Source organism: Lactuca virosa, chromosome 9, assembly GCF_052849685.1.
Source record: "Lactuca virosa cultivar CGN04683 chromosome 9, Lactuca_virosa_CGN04683_v6, whole genome shotgun sequence".
In the NCBI taxonomy this organism is placed as follows: Eukaryota; Viridiplantae; Streptophyta; class Magnoliopsida; order Asterales; family Asteraceae; genus Lactuca; species Lactuca virosa.
This window is the reverse complement of record NC_136434.1, coordinates 151,325,462-151,345,490: the sequence shown is the minus strand read 5'-3', so window position 1 is coordinate 151,345,490 and position 20,029 is coordinate 151,325,462. Positions and strand designations below refer to the sequence as shown.

Sequence of the window (20,029 nt, the reverse complement as noted above, 5' to 3'; positions counted from 1 at the left end):
ATATCGTATTGGAAACGCAAAGTCGACAACTTCAACGTATTAATGAGTTGCATCCTCAATATCTTGCACTTCAATATCCTTTATTATTCCCTTATGCCGAAGATGGATTTCGAGTCGATATACGACATCGTGGTGTTGAAGATCCAGAATCTGATGGACGAATAAGGTTTACCATGCGAGAGTTTTTTGCTTATCGTATACAACAGAGAACCGATGAAATATCATTGATATTACGTTCAAGAAAACTATTCCAACAGTTTTGGTTGATTCGTATACAATGGTTGAAAATGAACGACTTAGTTATATTAGGTTTAACCAGCCAACATTACGCGTGGCACCTTATCGCAACTTGGCCCAGGCAGCTGAAGATGGCATTGAAGATGCTTCTTTGATGGGAAACCATATTATTATACCATCTTCTTTTACTGGCGGCAGCCGTTACATGCAACAAAACTAATTAGATGCGATGACTCTGGTTAAGTGGTTTGGTTATCCAGATCTTTTTTTAACCCTTACATGTAATCCTAAATGGCCAGAAGTCATTAGATTTGTTGAAGCCGAGAATCTTAAACCGGAAGACAGGCCAGATATTCTGACACGAATTTTCAAAATTAAATTTGATTCATTAATCAGTCAATTGAAGGATGAAAAAACTTTGGGTGAAGTCGGTGGAGGTATCAATCTTATATATTTTTTACTTATTAACATTATAACTTTTCGATAATTTTATCTTTTAACCCTGGTTGCTTTCTTTGCTCACACAGTTGTATATACGATTGAGTTTCAAAAGAGGGCCTGCCATATTGTCATGTATGTCTGTTTTTGGAAAAAAATTCTAAAATTCCAAATCCCGAAGACATAGACCGTGTTATATGTGCTGAATTGCCAGACAAGGATAGTGAACCCGATTTGTATCAGATTGTTTGTGATAACATGATACACGGACCTTGTGGCAACGATCAACCATTTATGCCGTGTATGAAAAAAGGCAAATGTTCAAAACGATTTCCAAGGGAATATACCGATCATACATATATTGATGAAGATGGTTATCCTATTTACCGGAGACGTAACGATGGAAATAATGTCCTTAAAAACGGTGTTTCTTTAGACAACAGGTATACACAAATCCTTTTCAATGATTTACTAAATTTTAATTCTTTAAATTTGTTTTGTTTTTATGAAATATATTATTATATGTTTAAATACATAAATATCAATAAACAACTTAAATTAAAATGGTACTAATATTTTATTTTTAAACGGATAATGTAATCTATAAAAACATATTACTCATTATATATGTTTTCTTATGTTCTTCCTATGTTAACCTCAAATTATCATTTAATGTTGTTTATGACATTTTTCTTGATTTTTCATAAATGTTGTTCCATATAATAAGATCCTTCTGAAACAATATCAAGCTCACATGAATCTAGAGTGGTGTAACCAAGTTGGATCGATAAAGTATCTTTTTAAGTATATTAACAAAGGACCGGATAGGATAACAGCATCTATTGTTGATCCAACAAAAAAGAAAAAACAACAGATAGAAAATAACGACCATGACGAAATTGGTGAGTTCTATAACTGTCGTTATATTTCCGCATGTGAGGCATGTTGGAGGCTTTTTGGGTATGATATTCATTATCGAACACCGTCTGTCGAAAGGTTGTCATTTCACCTCGAACACAAACAACCTGTTGTTTTTAAACCAAACCAACATCTTAATCAGGTTGTTTCTAAACCGACTGTCGCTGCTTCTCAATTTTTAGCTTGGATGGAATGTAACAAGCATGATGAAGATGCACGGAAGTTGTCATACGTTGAATTCCCAACTAAATATGTTTGGAATAAATCAGATAAGATATGGACAAAAAGAAAAACCAAGTCCAAGGCACTCGGTCGATTAAACCACGTTTCTCCCAAGGCTGGTGACATTTACTACCTACGGATTTTGTTGAACAAAATCAAGGGTCCTACATGCTATGAAGATATCAAGACAATTAATGGAATTGTACATGACTCTTACAAAGATGCTTGCTATGCTCTTGGTCTATTAGATGATGATAGAGAGTACATTTCGTCAATAAACGAAACACATCATTGGGCCACAGCTTCTTTCTGCCGGTCTCTCTTTGTTATGTTGATTACATCTGATAGTTTGTCAAGTCCTGCTCATGTTTTTGAAGAGACATATCAATGTCTTTCTGATGATGTCATTCACGTTCGTGAACAAGAAATCGGCGTCAGAGGTAAATACACTAATTTATAGTTATTTTTTATTCAAACTAATTAATTTCTTCTTGAAAAGAAAATCAATTAATTTCAACTTTAAATAAAACGGATAAAAACTAATTAACAAAAGGTCATATTTAAATGGTCAGGAATTGCATTTGTATTAATTGCCCTAAAATTTCGTTTTCCCCTGCATTTTAATTTGATTCCAAAACAACCCAATTATTGTTCATATACAAATGGTCCTTGGACGGAACTATATTGCTTAAAAATGACCTTTATGAAAATATTTGACATAAAACATAATCAACAATTATTTTTTCCATTTTCACAAAAAATTGTTCGTTTTCCATCATTTATACATTATGCATGTAAAACTGACAAAAAAGCAACTCGCGATTACATCATTTATAGTCGTTATAAAGGTCTTAACATAAGCCATTTACATAGCTATAACTATATTTAATTTCGTTGTTTATTTTTTTTTCAGGCCTGAAGTTAAAAGAGGATGCAATTTTCAACCTTACGTTGTCATACATCGAGAAATCATTATTGAGCTGTGGATTGAGTTTGAAGCAAATACCAAATATGCCGTTTCCTGATCATAGATACATTCAAGAGTCATGCAATATGTTAATTCAAGATGAGCTTAACTATGATCCTGCTATTATTGAAGTTGAGCATCAAGATTTGTATTCCAAATTAAATGTCGACCAAAAAAATGTTTATCACACCATTATGAATGCGGTTAACAACAAACAAGGTGGTGTCTTTTTCCTTTATGGTTACGGAGGAACCGGAAAAACATTTGTTTGGAAGACCTTGTCTGCTGCTATTAGATCCAAAGGTGAAATTGTTCTCAACGTTGCTTCAAGTGGAATTGCAGCACTATTGCTCCCTGGTGGTAGGACAGCGCATTCAAGATTTATTATCCCAATTAACTTGACCGAGATTTCATTTTGTTCTATCGCGCCAGACAGTGATCTTGCTGCACTACTGAACAAAGCGAGACTTATCATTTGGGATGAAGCTCCGATGATGCACCGTTATTGTTTTGAAGCATTTGATAGGACACTTAGAGACATTATCCGTTCATCTGACAGGAATAAAGCGTTTGGCGGCAAGACCATTGTATTTGGAGGTGACTTTAGACAAATTCTTCCAGTAATACAAAGAGGTAATCGTTCGGATATTGTGCAGGCATCGTTACATTCATCAAGATTATGGAGTGAATGTACAGTTTTATGTTTAACGGTAAACATGAGGCTTCAGGTTGGTTGTCGAACTAATGATTTGGATGAGACAAAAGCATTTGCAGAATGGATTCTTAAAATTAATGAAGGTAATATTGGTGGTCCTAATGATGGTGAAGCTGAAGTTGAATTTCCAGAAGATGTTATCATTCGCTCTACAGGTGACCATATTCATTCAATTGTATCGACCATTTATCCTTCTTTTGAAAACCATCTTGATGACCCATCATATTTTCAAGATAAGGCTATTTTGGTTCCTACAAATGAAGAAGTTGATGCTATCAATGACTACATGTTAGGATTGATGAAAGACGAAGGGAAAACTTATCTGAGTTCGGATTCTTTATGTGAGACAGAGTCAGCAGATTGTTTTGAGGAATCAGTTTACTCTCCGGATGTACTGAATGCTTTTAAGGCATCTGGAATTCCCAACCATAAACTCACATTAAAAACAGGTGTTTCGGTCATGTTGCTTCGTAATATTGACCAAACCAAAGGTCTATGCAATGGTACAAGGTTACAAATAGTTAGGCTTGGAAAACATGTCATTGAGGCACGCATTATAGCTGGTAGATTCTTCAATGAGACTACTTATATACCTCGCATGAAGTTAACTCCGTCTGATAAAAGAATCCCCTTCCGTTTTCAGCGGAGACAATTTCCCGTAGCTGTTTGTTTTGCCATGACCATTAACAAGAGTCAAGGGCAGTCATTATCAACTGTTGGATTGTATTTACGTAGACCCGTCTTTACTCATGGTCAGTTATATGTAGCTGTATCTCGCGTGACAAGTAAAAAAGGCTTGAAGGTACTCATATGTGATGAGGAAGGTCGTCAAACCAATAAAACAAAAAATGTTGTATACAAGGAGGTCCTTCAACGATTATAGATAATCATACATTTCTTTTTATTTATTTAGACATATCAATATAATCAATAAAACGACGTGTCTTTATGTTACTTTATCATATTTAATTTTATTGTGTACGTTTTTTATGATATCATCTTAAATAATCGGGGTCCTTGATTGTGTTTTCTTTATATGTTTTACACCCTTAAATCAAATGTGTTAATTTAATAAACATATGAAACAGTCCAAAGTCTAAAACCTGCAAAAGACAGCTTTTTGTTTATTGAATAAACAATTATTTTCCTTTGTTTCTTATAAGTAAATAAATTCATATTATTGGTAACGTACATTTAAAATTCATATTATTGGTAATGCAGGGGAACGCATAAATAAAATACAAATATATATAAATATTGAAGAATAATTATAAAAAAATCAGGATTATTGGTATTATTGAAATATGTAGAAAATACAGTGAATCAAGAAACATACAATACACAAAACTTTCACAAACCCTGATTTATCATGCACCGATTCAACTATTGCCCGAACTTCTACAATTCTATGTGCAATGGTTGTCATTTAATGAAGGCACGATTTTTAGCTCTAAATTTCAACATAATCAGACTTCAACATGTTAGTAATTCTTTTTAAAAAAACAGGATCTTTGAAGCTAAACAAAGATATATCTAATTAGAATACATAATTGAATTTAATCAATACTTAATTAGGTTGAAGCAAAACCACACCTATGTCAAGCACCCTTGAAAACTGAAATGATTGGAATGTCAAATTAAATTAACCATAGCTTTTTTTCTGGTTGGTCCTCCCTATTATATACCATACATGAAAACAAACTCGTGAGAAAATGGGTTACAGTAGTATAAGCCAAAAGGGTGAGAAAGAAACATGTATAAGGATGGAAATGTAACTTTATGCTACATTATCATTTTTTACAAAAATATTTATTATTCTTCTCTTTGGTAGCTTCCATTTATTGATGTTCTTCCTCATTTACACAGGGAACAGAAATGTAACTTATTCTAATAATAGTAATAACTGAACCTGCAGATGTTCCTCTTGCAAGTCCTTCATTAATGGCACGAACTGGAACCCATAAAACACTCTCTATATTACTTGCCCAATCAGGCAACTCTATGCTACCATTCTTCAAGGTTAATTTCGTAATTTCCTTAACAAAATCATTATCGTTCTTTTTATCCTCTAATCCGTATTTCTCCATTTCAATGGGAAATGACTCTTCTATCCTCAATCCAGGACCAGTATCAATATGTAAAGCAGCTCCTTTTAGGGAATAATTTATTGGTTTGCCAATTATACCCACCCATTGAGGCTCATTCATTAACAATGCAGACGACACTGCTGCAGCAAGATCAACAAGTGCCCTTGGTTTGAACACCTAAAGTTAATAAACAAAACTTAGCCACATTATAATATGAAATTTGTAAAATGACCAATCTACCCCTATTAGTACATCATACTTTAGAAAGAAACAACCCCAAAAAAATGTTGGATACATAACAACCTACTTTATTTCCACCGAACATCATACATCTGAGTGCCCATTTTCCATGATATTTGACAGGTGTATCGCCAACTGTATCTCTTTCTTCTTCCCTAACAAGCATACATTGGTATCTGCAGCCAGCCACTGAGACAATCCAATTTTTCCATTTTATGTATAATGGCTCTTGTACATATCATGGATCACTCACGGATTTCCCATTGGATGTCAAATTGCAGTGTTGGAAGCATACATCTCGAGATAATAGTCAAAAACTTGGATTAAAATTGGCAGAAAAAGATTTTTTTTTGTTTAAGTAAGTCAAAGCTCTTTTATATTTTGATAGAATTAGTTCATAAGGGTTAATAAAGATGATATGATTACTGTTAAAGGATTTTAAAATAAGCAAATAAGTGATGCAAATGCATTATCACACAAAGATAGATGTCAAGAAATTCTTATTATGATGCCCCTGGTCAAAATCCAAACTTGCGTTGAAGCTTTTGCGGATGGATTATGTAATTTGTCACATGAAAACGATTTTATAGCGATTTGATTGGAAATTACTCAGGGATTTTGAGGGAAAATGTTGCGATCGTGATCATACTCAAGTACAAAATCGAGATTTATTCTTCAAAAAATTGAAGATACGATGCTGATTTTTAGTGCTATCATGCATACAGATCATAAACAAATATAAAAATGTACAAGATTAGGGAGGATTTTTTTTATAAAAATTGGAAAGAAATCTCACAAAAACTATGAAAATCAGGAAAAAATATATCACGAATCAATTATAAATATCTAGGAAATTAGGGACAAAAACTCATTATTTTGATCTTTTAGAACATACCTCACCAATCCCTCTCAGTTGTCATTCCCAAGTATCCGATTTCACCATCTTCTTAGCCTTGCACCTGTTGCTGACTCACTGAGTCCCTGACTGGCACCCGTTCATACTACTCTCCGAACCTCCGTCCTCCATTGTTGCCGTCATCTTCGCCAATTTCACTGTTTTCTGTTATTCTCCACGTCTTCTTTTCTCTTCAAAATTAGATCTTCAAGATCAGGTACGTTTTTTTCTTTTGAAAACTCTGTCTTCATCGTCTTCACTTTATACACTGTATTATTGATTATTGAATCAGGTTGTAAGTTTTAAGTGATAAATAACAAACATATGTGAATGTTCCTAAAATATCTAGGGTTAATAATGTATTCGTATGAAAAACAAGTTATTTTCGTTTTTAATTTTAATTCATTAATATCATATTAAATATAAATATTTATATATGTTGTTTGTTTTTAAATTTTAAATTGACGTGTTTGAATTGTATTTTTTTTAAATTGTAGGAACTTGTGTTTGTAACTTTGTATTAATTTTTTTGTATATCTAAAATGAAAAGTCTACTATTAAAAAATTTCGGTTATCCGATTTTAAAGATGTGGAGGTCTCATCATTTTTATATTTAACAAAACTTTAAATCAAATAAAAAAATTTAAAAAAAATGCATCGTTAATTTAATATTTACCATCATTTTACATTCGCAATTAATGCTTTTGACTCATTTTCAAACTAATATTTCGTAGCCTGCATGGAGGGTAATTCATTTTCTATATTTCTTCATATATTTTTGCAATCTTAGGTTCGGGTTATATATATATATATATATATATATATATATATATATATATATATATATATATATATATATATATATATATATATATATATATAACTTCAAACAATATTTGTTTTTTGTCCAGATAAATGGCTCAAATCACAATTGCTAATTGTAGCAACTCTTCGTCATCGATCATCTACTCCGAAAATGAAGATTTCCTTCATAATTTTGATTTCAATAGTATTGCTGATCTCCAACAAGTACATCAGGTATATATAAATCACTTTCATTTACAATATATAAATTATGAGAAATTGGTTTTGTATTATTTATATCTTATTCCTTGATTATTATTATTTTATACTAAAATTTAAACTTCCATTAATATTTTTTAGGAAAAAACTTTAATTGTTGTCGGTACGATTAAGCAAGTATGTGCTGAAGGGGAATGGTACTGTTATACTTGTATTAGATGTCAACAAAAAGTCATGAAACAAATTTTAATCCATCATGATCAGTCTCAAGATAAAGAAGTTTTTTATTGTAACACTTCAAGCTGCATAAACAAAGTCATTTCTGTTGTTCCCAGGTTTTGAAACTTATTTTATAAATATTATTATATTGTTCTGTTAAATTATATAAATTTATATTACTAAATATGTTTACATCAATGATGAATTGGAAAAAATATTGAAAATGGATCGGGTAAAATTCTTTACCCTCAATGCTACAAACAGTATACTTATTATCAATTAAAATCGTATGTCATCAAATATTAAATTTTAAGTTTTTCTAATATTATTATCTTATTATTTCTTTCTTTTGCAGTTATCGTTATTGACTTCTGAACTAATTATTGAAATTCTTTCACGAACATCATTACAAACATTTGCTACTGTACGTTGTACAAATACATATTATGGAAATCTAACATACAACAACTATGTTCTTCATAACTACAACCGTAGAAATAATGTGGTTTGTGGAATTATCGTTCAACAAAAAAACCATGGAGAAATATAGAGCGTCAGTTTCTTCCGTCTTCTGGTAGCAACAATCATGGCATTAATTGGCTACCACATACTTGTACTATTTTAGCATCATCATTGTGTGGACTCCTTCTTGTTGAATCCTATGATCCAGATGAATACGTTTCAAAGATTTTATTTGTTATCAAACCAACGACTTCAGATGCCAAATGGATACCTTTTCCGACCTCTGAATACACTGCAACAAAGTTTGCTTTGGTAGTTATCAGTTCGAACCCGTTACATTTCAAGGTCATTCGATTGTCATACACAAAGCCATCGTAAGAGTTTATATGTAGTACATTTTATGTTATTAATTTACTTTATGATTTACTTATATGTTATTTTATTTGTAGTGATATGCCTAAGGAAAAAGTGGACTATGATTACTACAACATAGAATTGTTTTCATCTACTACATGGCAATGGAGGGAGTTTCAAAATATCCGGTTACCATCATCTGTTTATCCTGTTTCTGATGAGGCAGTTACAAGTGGCGGTGCCGTATACTTCTTATTATCTAATGATACCATATTGCGATTTGATATTTATTCAGAAGAACATATACTCATATTTGCACCTTCTACTATTAATGAATTAAAACCGTATGCATCGAGACTAACCAAGTTTCACGGAAAATTGGAATATCTCTCTATAAGTGGAGATAGTTCGTGGGCTATTTGGATTTTCATTCACAATCGGTGGGTTAAAGTAGATGTTAGTACTTACAATGAAAGTGCACATGAATGGTGGGATTATAGAAACAATACCCTCTATTTCTTTAAAGGAAATACGATTGAGTATGTGGTTCCGGCACATCATTCTCAACAAGTTTTTTCAATCCGTTCTGATTTTGATACAGTGACTATGCCAAGTAGATAGTAGTGATTATATATATTTTAATTTGCATTCGAACATAGTTTTTTTTTTTGTAATGAACTATTTTAATATTTTATATTATTCTATGATTTATTACTTTTTTTTATTTATTCTTTTAATTGTTATGAAATTAAAATAGCTATTGTAATGTATGTTAATGAATTTAAAATAGCTATGGTAATCTACTTTTAATTGTCATGCTTCCTATGATGTAATATATGTTTACAATTCTATGTTTTTTATATGCTCCCCGCGTTTAACGCGGGTTATAATCTAGTTTATTATTTATTTTATAAGCATTCGAGTAGTAAAATATTCGGTTGTTGCCAACTTTCCATAATTAAACATTTACCTCTTTACGATTCTAATTAATCCGGACACTTTCCTTCCCTTTGACATTATACACTTATGTAGGTCATGTATTTAACACCCCAAATTTTAAGAGGCATATAGGAATGCCAAGGTACATAAAAGGGGAACAAGATAGAATGTGGCATACGAACACTTGCAAACAAGAAATGGTTTTTGGATGTGAATTTAAATCCTTAAACTAAGGTTGTAAATATTAAGCAAAATGTAAGAATGCTTAAAATGCGGGTTTTGGTTAATACATGAAACTTATTAGCGAAATGAAGAAAAGTGAACATGTGAATAATTACAAGGAAATGGCAATGAAATCCAGTTTTTAGTGCACTGTATAAGTAATTTAGTTGTTCCTATATGGATCAACTAAGAATGAAATGCAAAAAAATAAAAAATAAAAAATAAAAAAAAAATAAAAAAAAAATAAAAAAACCTAGCTTTTTGGACTTGAAATGGAAAAGTTATGTCAAATGGAAGTGTTAAGGGTTTTTATGAGATGTACCACTTGAAAAAAACTACGGAAAACCTTGGTTCGGAATCAGAAATCTTGATGCTCACACATAATGTTAAACCAAAAACAAATAGAATGTTAAAAAATAAGCTTTTGGAACTAAAATGAAAACAATATTATGTATAGAATGTAGATACATGAATAGGTTGAGTAATAAAATGTATATGAAATGATACATGGAACTTTCTTTGGCAATCGAGTTTATGTACCTGATTAAGTATTACCCTGGTTCCAATAGGCGGTTAATACAATTAGGTACCCAGGTCAAAAATAATTAGGGTGTTGAAATAAGGAAGTTACGCATGGTATAAGAATGGGTATCACCAATAACAATCGGTCCGAGTTGACCAATGGTGAACCCCGAAGCGCCTTTCATAAGTCGAATAGCTGCCGAGGGAGGGCTCACACATACGTAGTAGGTATAATGGCATGTCTAGCTTGATTCCATTTTGATTAAAGCCATGTTCTCGAGTTTTTCTAATGGAGAGGAACGGAAAGAAAGGGAAGTTGTCTTTCATTACCTTCCCTTTCCCTTAGATTCACCCCAAATGGGCTCGATATGAAAGATTTCATGAAAAATTAGTCTTTTCTTCCCCTATCAATCCTTCGTTTCCTTCTCTTTCCTCCTTAAAGCCTAGTTACGGAGTTCCACTTAAGGACGCAAAGGAACGGAAGTTGAACGAAACAGAAAGAAAAGAAGATAAAAAAAAAGGTTTTCCTTATTTTTGTTTAAGGAAGTGGGAAGGAAAGAAAGGATTTTGGTGGATAATTGTCCTTGAAAATTTTCCTCCAAAATTAGAGAGATTTGGTGGGAAAGAATCATGTTCTTATACATATCTTTTATTTTGACAAATTTTTCGTTCAACCCTACTATAAAAGAGAGCCTCTATATCATTCTCATGCCATCTACTAGAGAAGATATGGAAACAAGATTATATGTTGTGGCTACAATAAGAACTGGAAGACATTCATAATGTATTTCACGTACGCTACCTGACGAAGTTGAAGGGTGATGAGGTAGATACTAGAAGAAAAGACACATTTAGGAACCAAAGGAAATTGTGGATGGAAAGACTATGAAATTGAGAAGAAAGATGATAGATATTGTACCGGTTGAATGGAGACTTCGCATCGGTGCAAATCTTACTTGGGAAACGAATTATGATATGAAGAAAAGATACCCACAAGTTTTTCAAGATCTTGCGATTCCGAGGACGGAATCGTCCTAAGATGGAGGTAATTGTAACACTTTACTTTTAGGGATATTTTTTATCAAATAAATAATAATAATAATGTTTAATTTGAATACAAAGAAATTCTTAGAAGATTAAAATGTTGTATTCAAATATTTTAATAGTTTATTAGTAGTTTGAAGGCGGGGTATCTTGGTGTCACCCTGAGGGATATTATAATATGATTAATTAAGAATAAAGATTTAAATGGTTTATAGCAATGACAAATTAAAAAAAGTCATTGTGTATGAAGTTTGAAAGTTAATAAGTGTCTACATGTGTATTGTAGGTGAAGAGGTGTAAGAAGAATTGTAGTGCAAGTGAAGTGGTAGTGTCTATACAACTAAGGTGAATTTATTCAAGCACATGTACTATAAACATACTATATAACCCTTTGGCATTTTTCTTAAACTTGATTCTATGTGTTGCATAGTACTTGTTGCATCATGAAAGCCTATTTTGAAAAGATATCTAATTAACCCGTGTTGAATGATTTCTAAAAGTATTTTGTGAGCATCCTATATGTGCATTTCATATTAGGGTAGGTTGGGCTTGAAGTGACACTAGGCATGTATACTGGACCGCAAATGGAACACATCGGACCGGAAATGGAACAAATCGGACCAGAACCTGAAAAACCCACAAACCAAATAAGACATAAATTAAGAATCGAAAACCGGATCGAATACATTAACCAATCGTTCAGTTGTACTAAGAAATGTGCTATTTAAGAAAGCGTTCGAAACGGAACCGGACCATAACTAAAACCGAAAAAAAAGTGGAATAAGTCGTAAACTAAGAACCGAGAACCGACCAAATACTACTAACCGGTTCGCTTCCGGTTCCGGATTGGTTTTCGGTTAAAAATCCCTTCCCTAGGTGACTCCAAGGTACCAAAATCTATTATTATGCGTTGTGAGTGGTTTTATTTATGGATATTAATCACCACAATGCGTAAAGTGGTTAGATACCCTTTGAGTGGGCATGTGCAATGGTCCACAAGTCAACTAGTATGTTATTATGTTGGTAAGGTTGTACATGGTGGGTTTTGTACTAGCCACGAAGCCATGTATGACTGATACCATGTTATGTAGGGAGGGTTGTATAACCGATACGATGTTATGTGGACGTACAACCTTGTAGTATATTGTCGGATGGACATGGAAATTGGGTTTAGGATCATAGGCATTGCATTTCTACTAATGTTGTGAAACTAATATGTTGATATGTTTTCAAAAGTCAATGATATTACTTGAACCCGCTTTAAGGGTATTGGGATGTTTTGTTGATTTAAACTATTTTGGAGGTTCAACTCCAAGTATAGATGACTGTCATCATCCTTTACTATTGAAGAGTTGCACTCGGGTATTCTCACGAGACATTCTCACGCCTTATGCTATATTTTGACGTGTTAGAGATGAAGAAGGATGCTTGGTTATTTAGAAGATGATATAGATGTAATATCGTACTTTCAGTTATGTTTTGAGATCCATTGTAATATCCTCGCTATGCTTTAAACTAAAACTCTCATTTTTGGATGAAAACTATATTTTAAGACCATTTTAAAATCACCATATGAGAGTGATGTTTTACCTACTATTGGCTATCCAGAGTGTTTCCATAAGGTTTGCGACAACTTGGAGTAACACGTCAAAATGGTCCTTCAAGAAGACAAGAACATTACCTTCTTCATTCGTAAAGAGAATAACCGTTGCTTCAATAGTAATTTGTTCGTTAAGGAGTTTGTCTTGTACAGACTCTCAAGCGTCAACCATAGAGACATTTTCTTCATCTGCGACTTCATAAATTATCTCATCAGCTAAGGACAGTAAGATGGCAGACTGAACTTAGTCATATTGCTAGGTGAAGTCTGATCCAAACATGCCTCTTGGTCGGTTTTGAGCATCTTGTCAATGTTATTGCCAAAAGTATAGACAAATAAATTTATCATAGCAGCCATGCCATCTGACCACAACCTCCCACTGATCTTTGGTGATGGGGAATTCGATAAACAAATACTATTCTCTCCACCGTGCTGCAGGAAAACGGCAGCACATAAAAGAATACCAATCCCAGACACAGCTAGATTGTACCGAGTCCAAAGTCTTTTGAAGTTGACGAATCACATAAGGACATTTACCTTACCAATAACATTTATATATATCTCTTGATTTTTTTGACACAACTGTGGAGTGGAGTATTTATCGGATTCTGTAAACCTATCCAATTTGATGATTAAATTTAGTGTTTTGGTGGACTGAAGGGCCTGATGCACCATGGTGAAATAGATCCCACTGCAGGAACAATGTGTGCAATTACTTCAGTGACCAATAAATGTTCATTTTCCATTCCTTTTCCTTCCAAATTGATTAATTATAGAAAAGGGTGATATTTGTTCATGATTTGTTTTCAGCTTATAAATTGAAGACCTTTAATTTATGGATCCTGGTTCGATTTATGCTTGTGACATTAATTGCTACGAGCAACATTTCGTATACAAAAATCAAACACATTCTGTAATCAATATTTTAATGAAATACATGTATAAATGACCATACTATATAACTCTGAAAACAAATAAATAATCATCTAAGCTTCATCAGCATTCCACAGAGATCTAGGTACTAAAAGTAGCAGTTGTAAGGTGAATCAATAGACATCTAACTTTGCAAAAAGCATTACTTTATGGATGGGTAACGGAAGGGATAGGAAAATCCTTAGGCAACTCTGGCAATGTGGGCTTCGGAATGACGGGAAACGTGGGCTTTGGAAACTCAGGAACCTCAGGCTTTGGAACTACAGGAACATCAGGTTTTGGAACCTCAGGAAGCTCAGGCTTTGGAAGCACGGGAAGCTCAGGCTTTGGAAGAACAGGAATCTCAGGCTTTGGAACCACGGGAACCTCAGGCTTAAGCAGCACGGGAAGCTCAGGCTTAGGAACGACCGGAAGCTCAGGCTTAGGAAGCACCGGAAGCTCAGGCTTTGGAAGCACGGGAAGCTCAGGTTTAGGAAGTACGGGAATCTCAGGCTTAGGAATGACAGGAAGCTCAGGCTTAGGAAGCACCGGAAGCTCAGGCTTCGGAAACACGGGAAGCTCAGGCTTTGGAAACACGGGAAGCTCAGGGATCTCTGCAAGTTTACGTGCCTCAGCAATGATGTTCCCGCTAAATGATGCTAAGCTGACCGAAACAAGAATCAGGATTATGGAATTTAGGTGAGAACGTCCCATGGTGTTGCAAAAGGTAGATATTTGAAATAAGAAACTAAGAAGTTAATTAATTCGAGATGGCTTGAAATGGTATATGTGTTCGTTTGGATTTATATAGTGGACGTGGGATGTTGGGAATAGTGTTAAGTACGTGAGTTGGTAGGAATTTCTTAGATTTGGGAGAGTTAGCTCAACTTCTCATCTGTACATAAGAGTTGAGCTGTCTTAAGATATGAAAATGTGGGGATGAGACTTGGCGACTTTCCTTAGGAGGGTTTAATAGAAAGCATATTTGTTTATTTATTTGACAAATGAAACATAGTAGGTTCTTCATGATGCAAAAAGTCGTAGGTTATAAATTTTAGTTATTGATAGTAAAAGTGGAAAATATAAACAGAATTTCTGTAATTCGATGAAATAAATTATATCCTTATTATTTGGTTCGAAGATAAGAATTCAAAGATCCACCTTAACTTAATTTCCTAGTGCACATTATTGACCAATCCAAAACAATTAAATTTTGGGCCAGTACACAAGAAAATATATCTAGCACCAATATAAATTAGGAAAGCAGGTAAAATAATTTTTTTCCAAACCGAAATTTCACCAATTAAAACATAAAATTCAAGCTTCAACTGACTTTACATTCGTTAGAAATTCAATTTTTTTTCTATGAACTAGAACTAACGAGGAGCTTGATTTACAAAGTGATGCACGGCGGTCAAGCAGGCCTAAGATTATACCGCCAACCATTCTGGTGGATAGATCTACCAAATTTGGAGAAGTTCAAGATTCCAAAGAAAAGAGAAAAACCGCACCTCACTTGCTAAATTGGCATTGATCATTTACTTACTCATCTCTAAATATTACTAAAACAAAACCTTAAATTCTTCAATGAAGAAACAAGGGCCCTTGATTGCATTTCCCTCCTTTACTATACACCTTAGGATCATTTTGCTGACATCATCCTGACCCAAAAAAATACACGCGCCTCCCGAATAAAACTTCCTTCTTACGATTCATTCCTAATTTCATTCTTATGTTTTCTCTCCACACAATCAACACAATCAGCTCCCCATGAAACTCAAAAGATACGAACCCTAACCCCTTCCTTCTGCCGATATGCGTAACCCCATTGATTTCATATATACATGGAATCGATCCTATGCGTTCTACTTCTGCTGATATGGAATCGATCCTATGCGTAACCCCAGGAAGCCTTGAGGGGCACCGCGTCGACCATCAACAATTTTCGATCCTGTGTGTTCTACTTCAGATGCAGATGAAATATGTTGAAGCTCGATTAGGAGATCGAGTTCTTTATGCAGGTAAGATTTTGAAAACCCTAACCGCGTTTCCATTTTGAACCCTTCTTTAGCAGCTTCAACATTAAACCCTTCTTTAGCAGATGTTTCAAAGTAAGGAATATTTCCTTTTGAAGCACACCATGCTTTTTGCTTTCTTCTCCGACACCTGAAAACAAGAAAGTAGATTAAACAAATGTGTTTTCGCATTCCATTTGTTACTTGTGTATTGGAAGTTGAATCTTGATGAATTTAAATTTAAAATGACAAAAAGACCATATTACCACTCTGTTATTGCACCCATCAACATCGATCTTGTTTCCCAAAACAACAAATGGAAAGTTTTCTGGATCAGAAAGTCTTCCTTCCAATTATTAAGACTCTCAAATGACTTCATCACATTCACATCATGCACAAGAACACAACAATCTGCACCACGATAAAATGCCACACCAAGGCTTTGGAATCTTTCCTGTCCAGCTGTGTCCCATATCTCTAACAAAATCAACCCCCAAACCCTATAGATTTCAATAATGGATGCTTACAAACTTATAATAATGGCGTGATTTCATGGACGTTTGTAATGAATCAGACCTGTAAAGTGAAAAGCCTATCTTCAAATTGTATCTCTTTAGTTAAGAAATCAGCTCTGATTGTAGCTTTGTACTGATTACTGAACTTTCTGTTCACTTATCTGAATTCATATCATTAAGGCTTATTGGGGTTTTTGTGTACTTATGTTTGCTTCGAGATTTGGCTCCATTTTTATCTAGATTATCCCCTCTAAACATGTTTACCCAAAGTTCTTATGCGACTTTAGATTGAAAGAGAGAGTTTTGTTTCTTAAAGCCGAAGGTTTTTCAATCCTTTATGCATGAATTGCAGAATGAAAGCATAGTGGATTATGATTTATTGTTGTATGCAGGGTCATTTTCTTCCCACTTTTCCTATTTCATGTTGTTGTTGCCAGAGGAAGATTCTCATTACCTGCACCATCAGTTCCCCATGTCCGTGATGTATTATCTCTTTCTTTTTCTTCCTTTTCATCATCATTTTTCATTCACTTTAATATGTAAGACTATAAGTATGAACAATCTGTATAAACCTTATGAACTGTGTCATTTCCATATCTTACATTATGCATCAGGGAATACTTTTTCTTTATCTTTTATGCAGTGGGAACCATGTCATGCAGTTGTTGCCACACCTTTGCTTATTGCATTTGAACTGCTTCTTTTCATCTATCTTGAAAATAGCCATGGTATGACAACATATGATATTATTATATTAACTGTTTAGAAAATAATACCATGTATATCGGTTATGATTCCATACTAATTTTGTTTTATGCAGTTACTAAGCCTCCACCTTTAAGCCTGCAGATTGTCTTCCTTCCTCTGTTGGCATTTGAAGTAACCATTCTGATAGATTTTTTCCATCTTTCCTTTACTACAGGTGTACCATGAGTCAGACAAGAGGAGAACCAATCAATAGTAGTCCTGCATTTGAGAATATAAGTGCATGTGTTTCAAGGAGCTGATCAATAATATTCCTGCATTTAATTTCTAAATTGTCTCATGTACTAATGATTATATGCTTGAACCATTCGTCCTTTATTTTTCAGCTGTTGTGAATTTAAAGAATTTAAAGAAACATTTTCATGCTACTTGATAAATTAATTTAAAGAAACAAGAAAATCTTTTACTTTTATTATAGGTGCTTCACTTGCTGTTGTTGTGGATGCTGTCAGAAAAGGTGCAGCTGCATAAGGCATGACAATTACAGACTATGTTTGGCGTGGACATGATCCCACATCTTAGTAAGACTGGACCTGCACTTGACCTTTTTAAAGCTAAATTCGAGGTAATGCTATTAATTTGAATACCTTTTTAACTTCACACAAATCTTATTTCTTCCATTCTTTTCATTTTTTTATAAATACAGGTTGTTATGGATGAAGCAAGATCTGAACAAGCTGCATCCATGACTGAATTTCATTGGCTAGGGCATAAATTTCCAATATCAAATGCCAAAACTCGCGTTTCCATTTTGAAAGGTTAGTTATCATTTATCAGTCTTTAGTGCTTCCGAGGGTATGTCTAATTCTTCGATTTCCCGATTTACCCTTTCAGCTATAGGTGCTGTATTAGGGCAACGTACCGTTGAACGCAACCAACTGTTTGTTAGTATTGCAAAGAGTAAAAGATAAATTAGATTACACATGTCAAAGAGTCTCAATATTGATAACTGTTATGTATGGTCTGTCAACACTTTACCACCCATTTTTTTAAATTTATAAATACGTAATGTATTAAATATGATTATAAAGCTATACTGTTATTGTTGCTATAGCTTAATTTATTCTATTCAATAGGACAATTTAAGATGCTGTAACTACTTAATTGACCTTAGGTGTAGTTGATTTATTTGATTCGGCCAACCTTTTGACATCATGCCTAATTGCCTATAGTTTTATTTAATTGGACCTTGATTACTTTAATCTTGAAACTTAAAAGAGGAAATATTAATAAATTAAATAGTTTCTTATTATACAGTTACATATTTCATAACAAATAATAATAAGATAACGGAAATAGGAATTTCCTAATAAATAAATAAACAATAACATAACATTTAGCTATTTACCTCAAATAATATTAAAATTGTCAATTGTTAACTGAAACAGGTAATCCCTACTAAATATGGCAATTGAAAACTAAAATTTGCAATTCCTAGATCCTAATAAGTAATAATGTAATATCAACTCAAAATTCTAAAAATAAACATGCTCAATAAATAGAAAATAAAATTTTAGTTTTTTTGGTTAATAAACATCCTCCCTAAATATCTCACGATTTCAAAACTAATCAAGCCGCTCTAATCATCATAAACCAAGGTTCTAAAAAATTTGTCATGGCGTGCCATGACTCTATAGTTAGTACTTGACAGTACGTTTTAATAAAATGTCATCTTAAGTATATACAAAATTGTTGGCTTAGGTCACCTCTTAATAATGACGTTTCTCACCACGAGGTCACCATTAAATGAATGACGTTTCTCACCATGTGATAAAAAAAAATGAAAAAGTTACAAAACCTGAAGAACTTGTAAGGTTGTATGATCTTCTTTTACAGGTAAATAATCATTCATTCAGTCTGAAATCACCAAATTCGATGAGGGGCATTATTATGAATACTAACAAAGACCCATACAAAAACACATATACATAATGATATAGTTTTAAGAGCAATTTATAGCAACTTTTGGCATTACGTAAATATTGTGCAGAAAAGAGCATTTTCAGAGCAATTTATAGCAACGTATTTCCGTTAAATGGACATTTGTATATCAAGTAAAATAGACTAAAGCGAGCACATTTTGGTCAAAATGAGATAGTTTTTGGAAAGGTCAAATTGACAAAAATGCGGCAATTTTGGCATCAGGTCAAAATTGTGCTATAAAAATAACATGGAGCCTACAAAAGGTGATTAGGGGAATTTTATTAACTTTGGCAAAGTTTCAGTCTGAAATCACCAAATACGATTAGGGGCGTTTTAGTAATTCTTGCAAAGTTTCGGTCTGATATCACCAAAATCGATCAGGGGCATTTTAGTAATTTTGTCGAAGTTTCAGTTTAAAATTACAAACTATGACAATGGGCATTTTGTAAATATATTACACATGGTATATTGATATTATTTTCGATATCATACCATATTTATGAAAATATTATATATTTATTACATTTTTTCCTTATTCTACAAGCTTTTCAAATTTACAGTTTTTTATATGGTAATTATTAACTTAAATATGGTATGATTTTATCTATTTGTGTACTTATATTTGACATGGTATACTGATATTATTTTGGATATCATACCATATATAAAACATCTTTTAAGTATGGAAATGATATTACATTGCAGAATCTTTATGTCATATCAGCATTAACCAAATTTATATTTCCCTATATTTTGTAAATATATTAGACATGGTATATTGATATTATTTTCGAT

General features: G+C 33.1%; 2 protein-coding genes across 3 annotated transcripts; both read left to right on the top strand.

Moving 5' to 3' along the window:
• On the top strand, positions 1 to 4,424 carry LOC145136955 (uncharacterized). Its single transcript, XM_079071089.1, has 3 exons — positions 1 to 674; positions 765 to 2,255; positions 2,729 to 4,424. Exons 2-3 carry the CDS (start codon positions 1,430 to 1,432, stop codon positions 4,378 to 4,380), a joined length of 2,478 nt encoding a protein of 825 aa, XP_078927215.1. The 5' UTR covers positions 1 to 674; positions 765 to 1,429; the 3' UTR covers positions 4,381 to 4,424.
• Positions 4,425 to 15,764: 11,340 nt separating this feature from the next.
• LOC145137692 (uncharacterized) lies at positions 15,765 to 17,536 on the top strand. Of its 2 annotated transcripts, none has more exons than XM_079071829.1 (4): positions 15,765 to 16,037; positions 16,939 to 17,029; positions 17,190 to 17,274; positions 17,469 to 17,536. In XM_079071829.1, exons 1-4 carry the CDS (start codon positions 15,875 to 15,877, stop codon positions 17,505 to 17,507), a joined length of 378 nt encoding a protein of 125 aa, XP_078927955.1. In that variant the 5' UTR covers positions 15,765 to 15,874; the 3' UTR covers positions 17,508 to 17,536. The 2 variants fall into 2 exon arrangements, with proteins under 2 accessions (XP_078927955.1, XP_078927956.1); XM_079071830.1 differs by lacking the exon at positions 17,469 to 17,536 and adding an exon at positions 17,367 to 17,425.
• Positions 17,537 to 20,029: the final 2,493 nt, after the last annotated feature.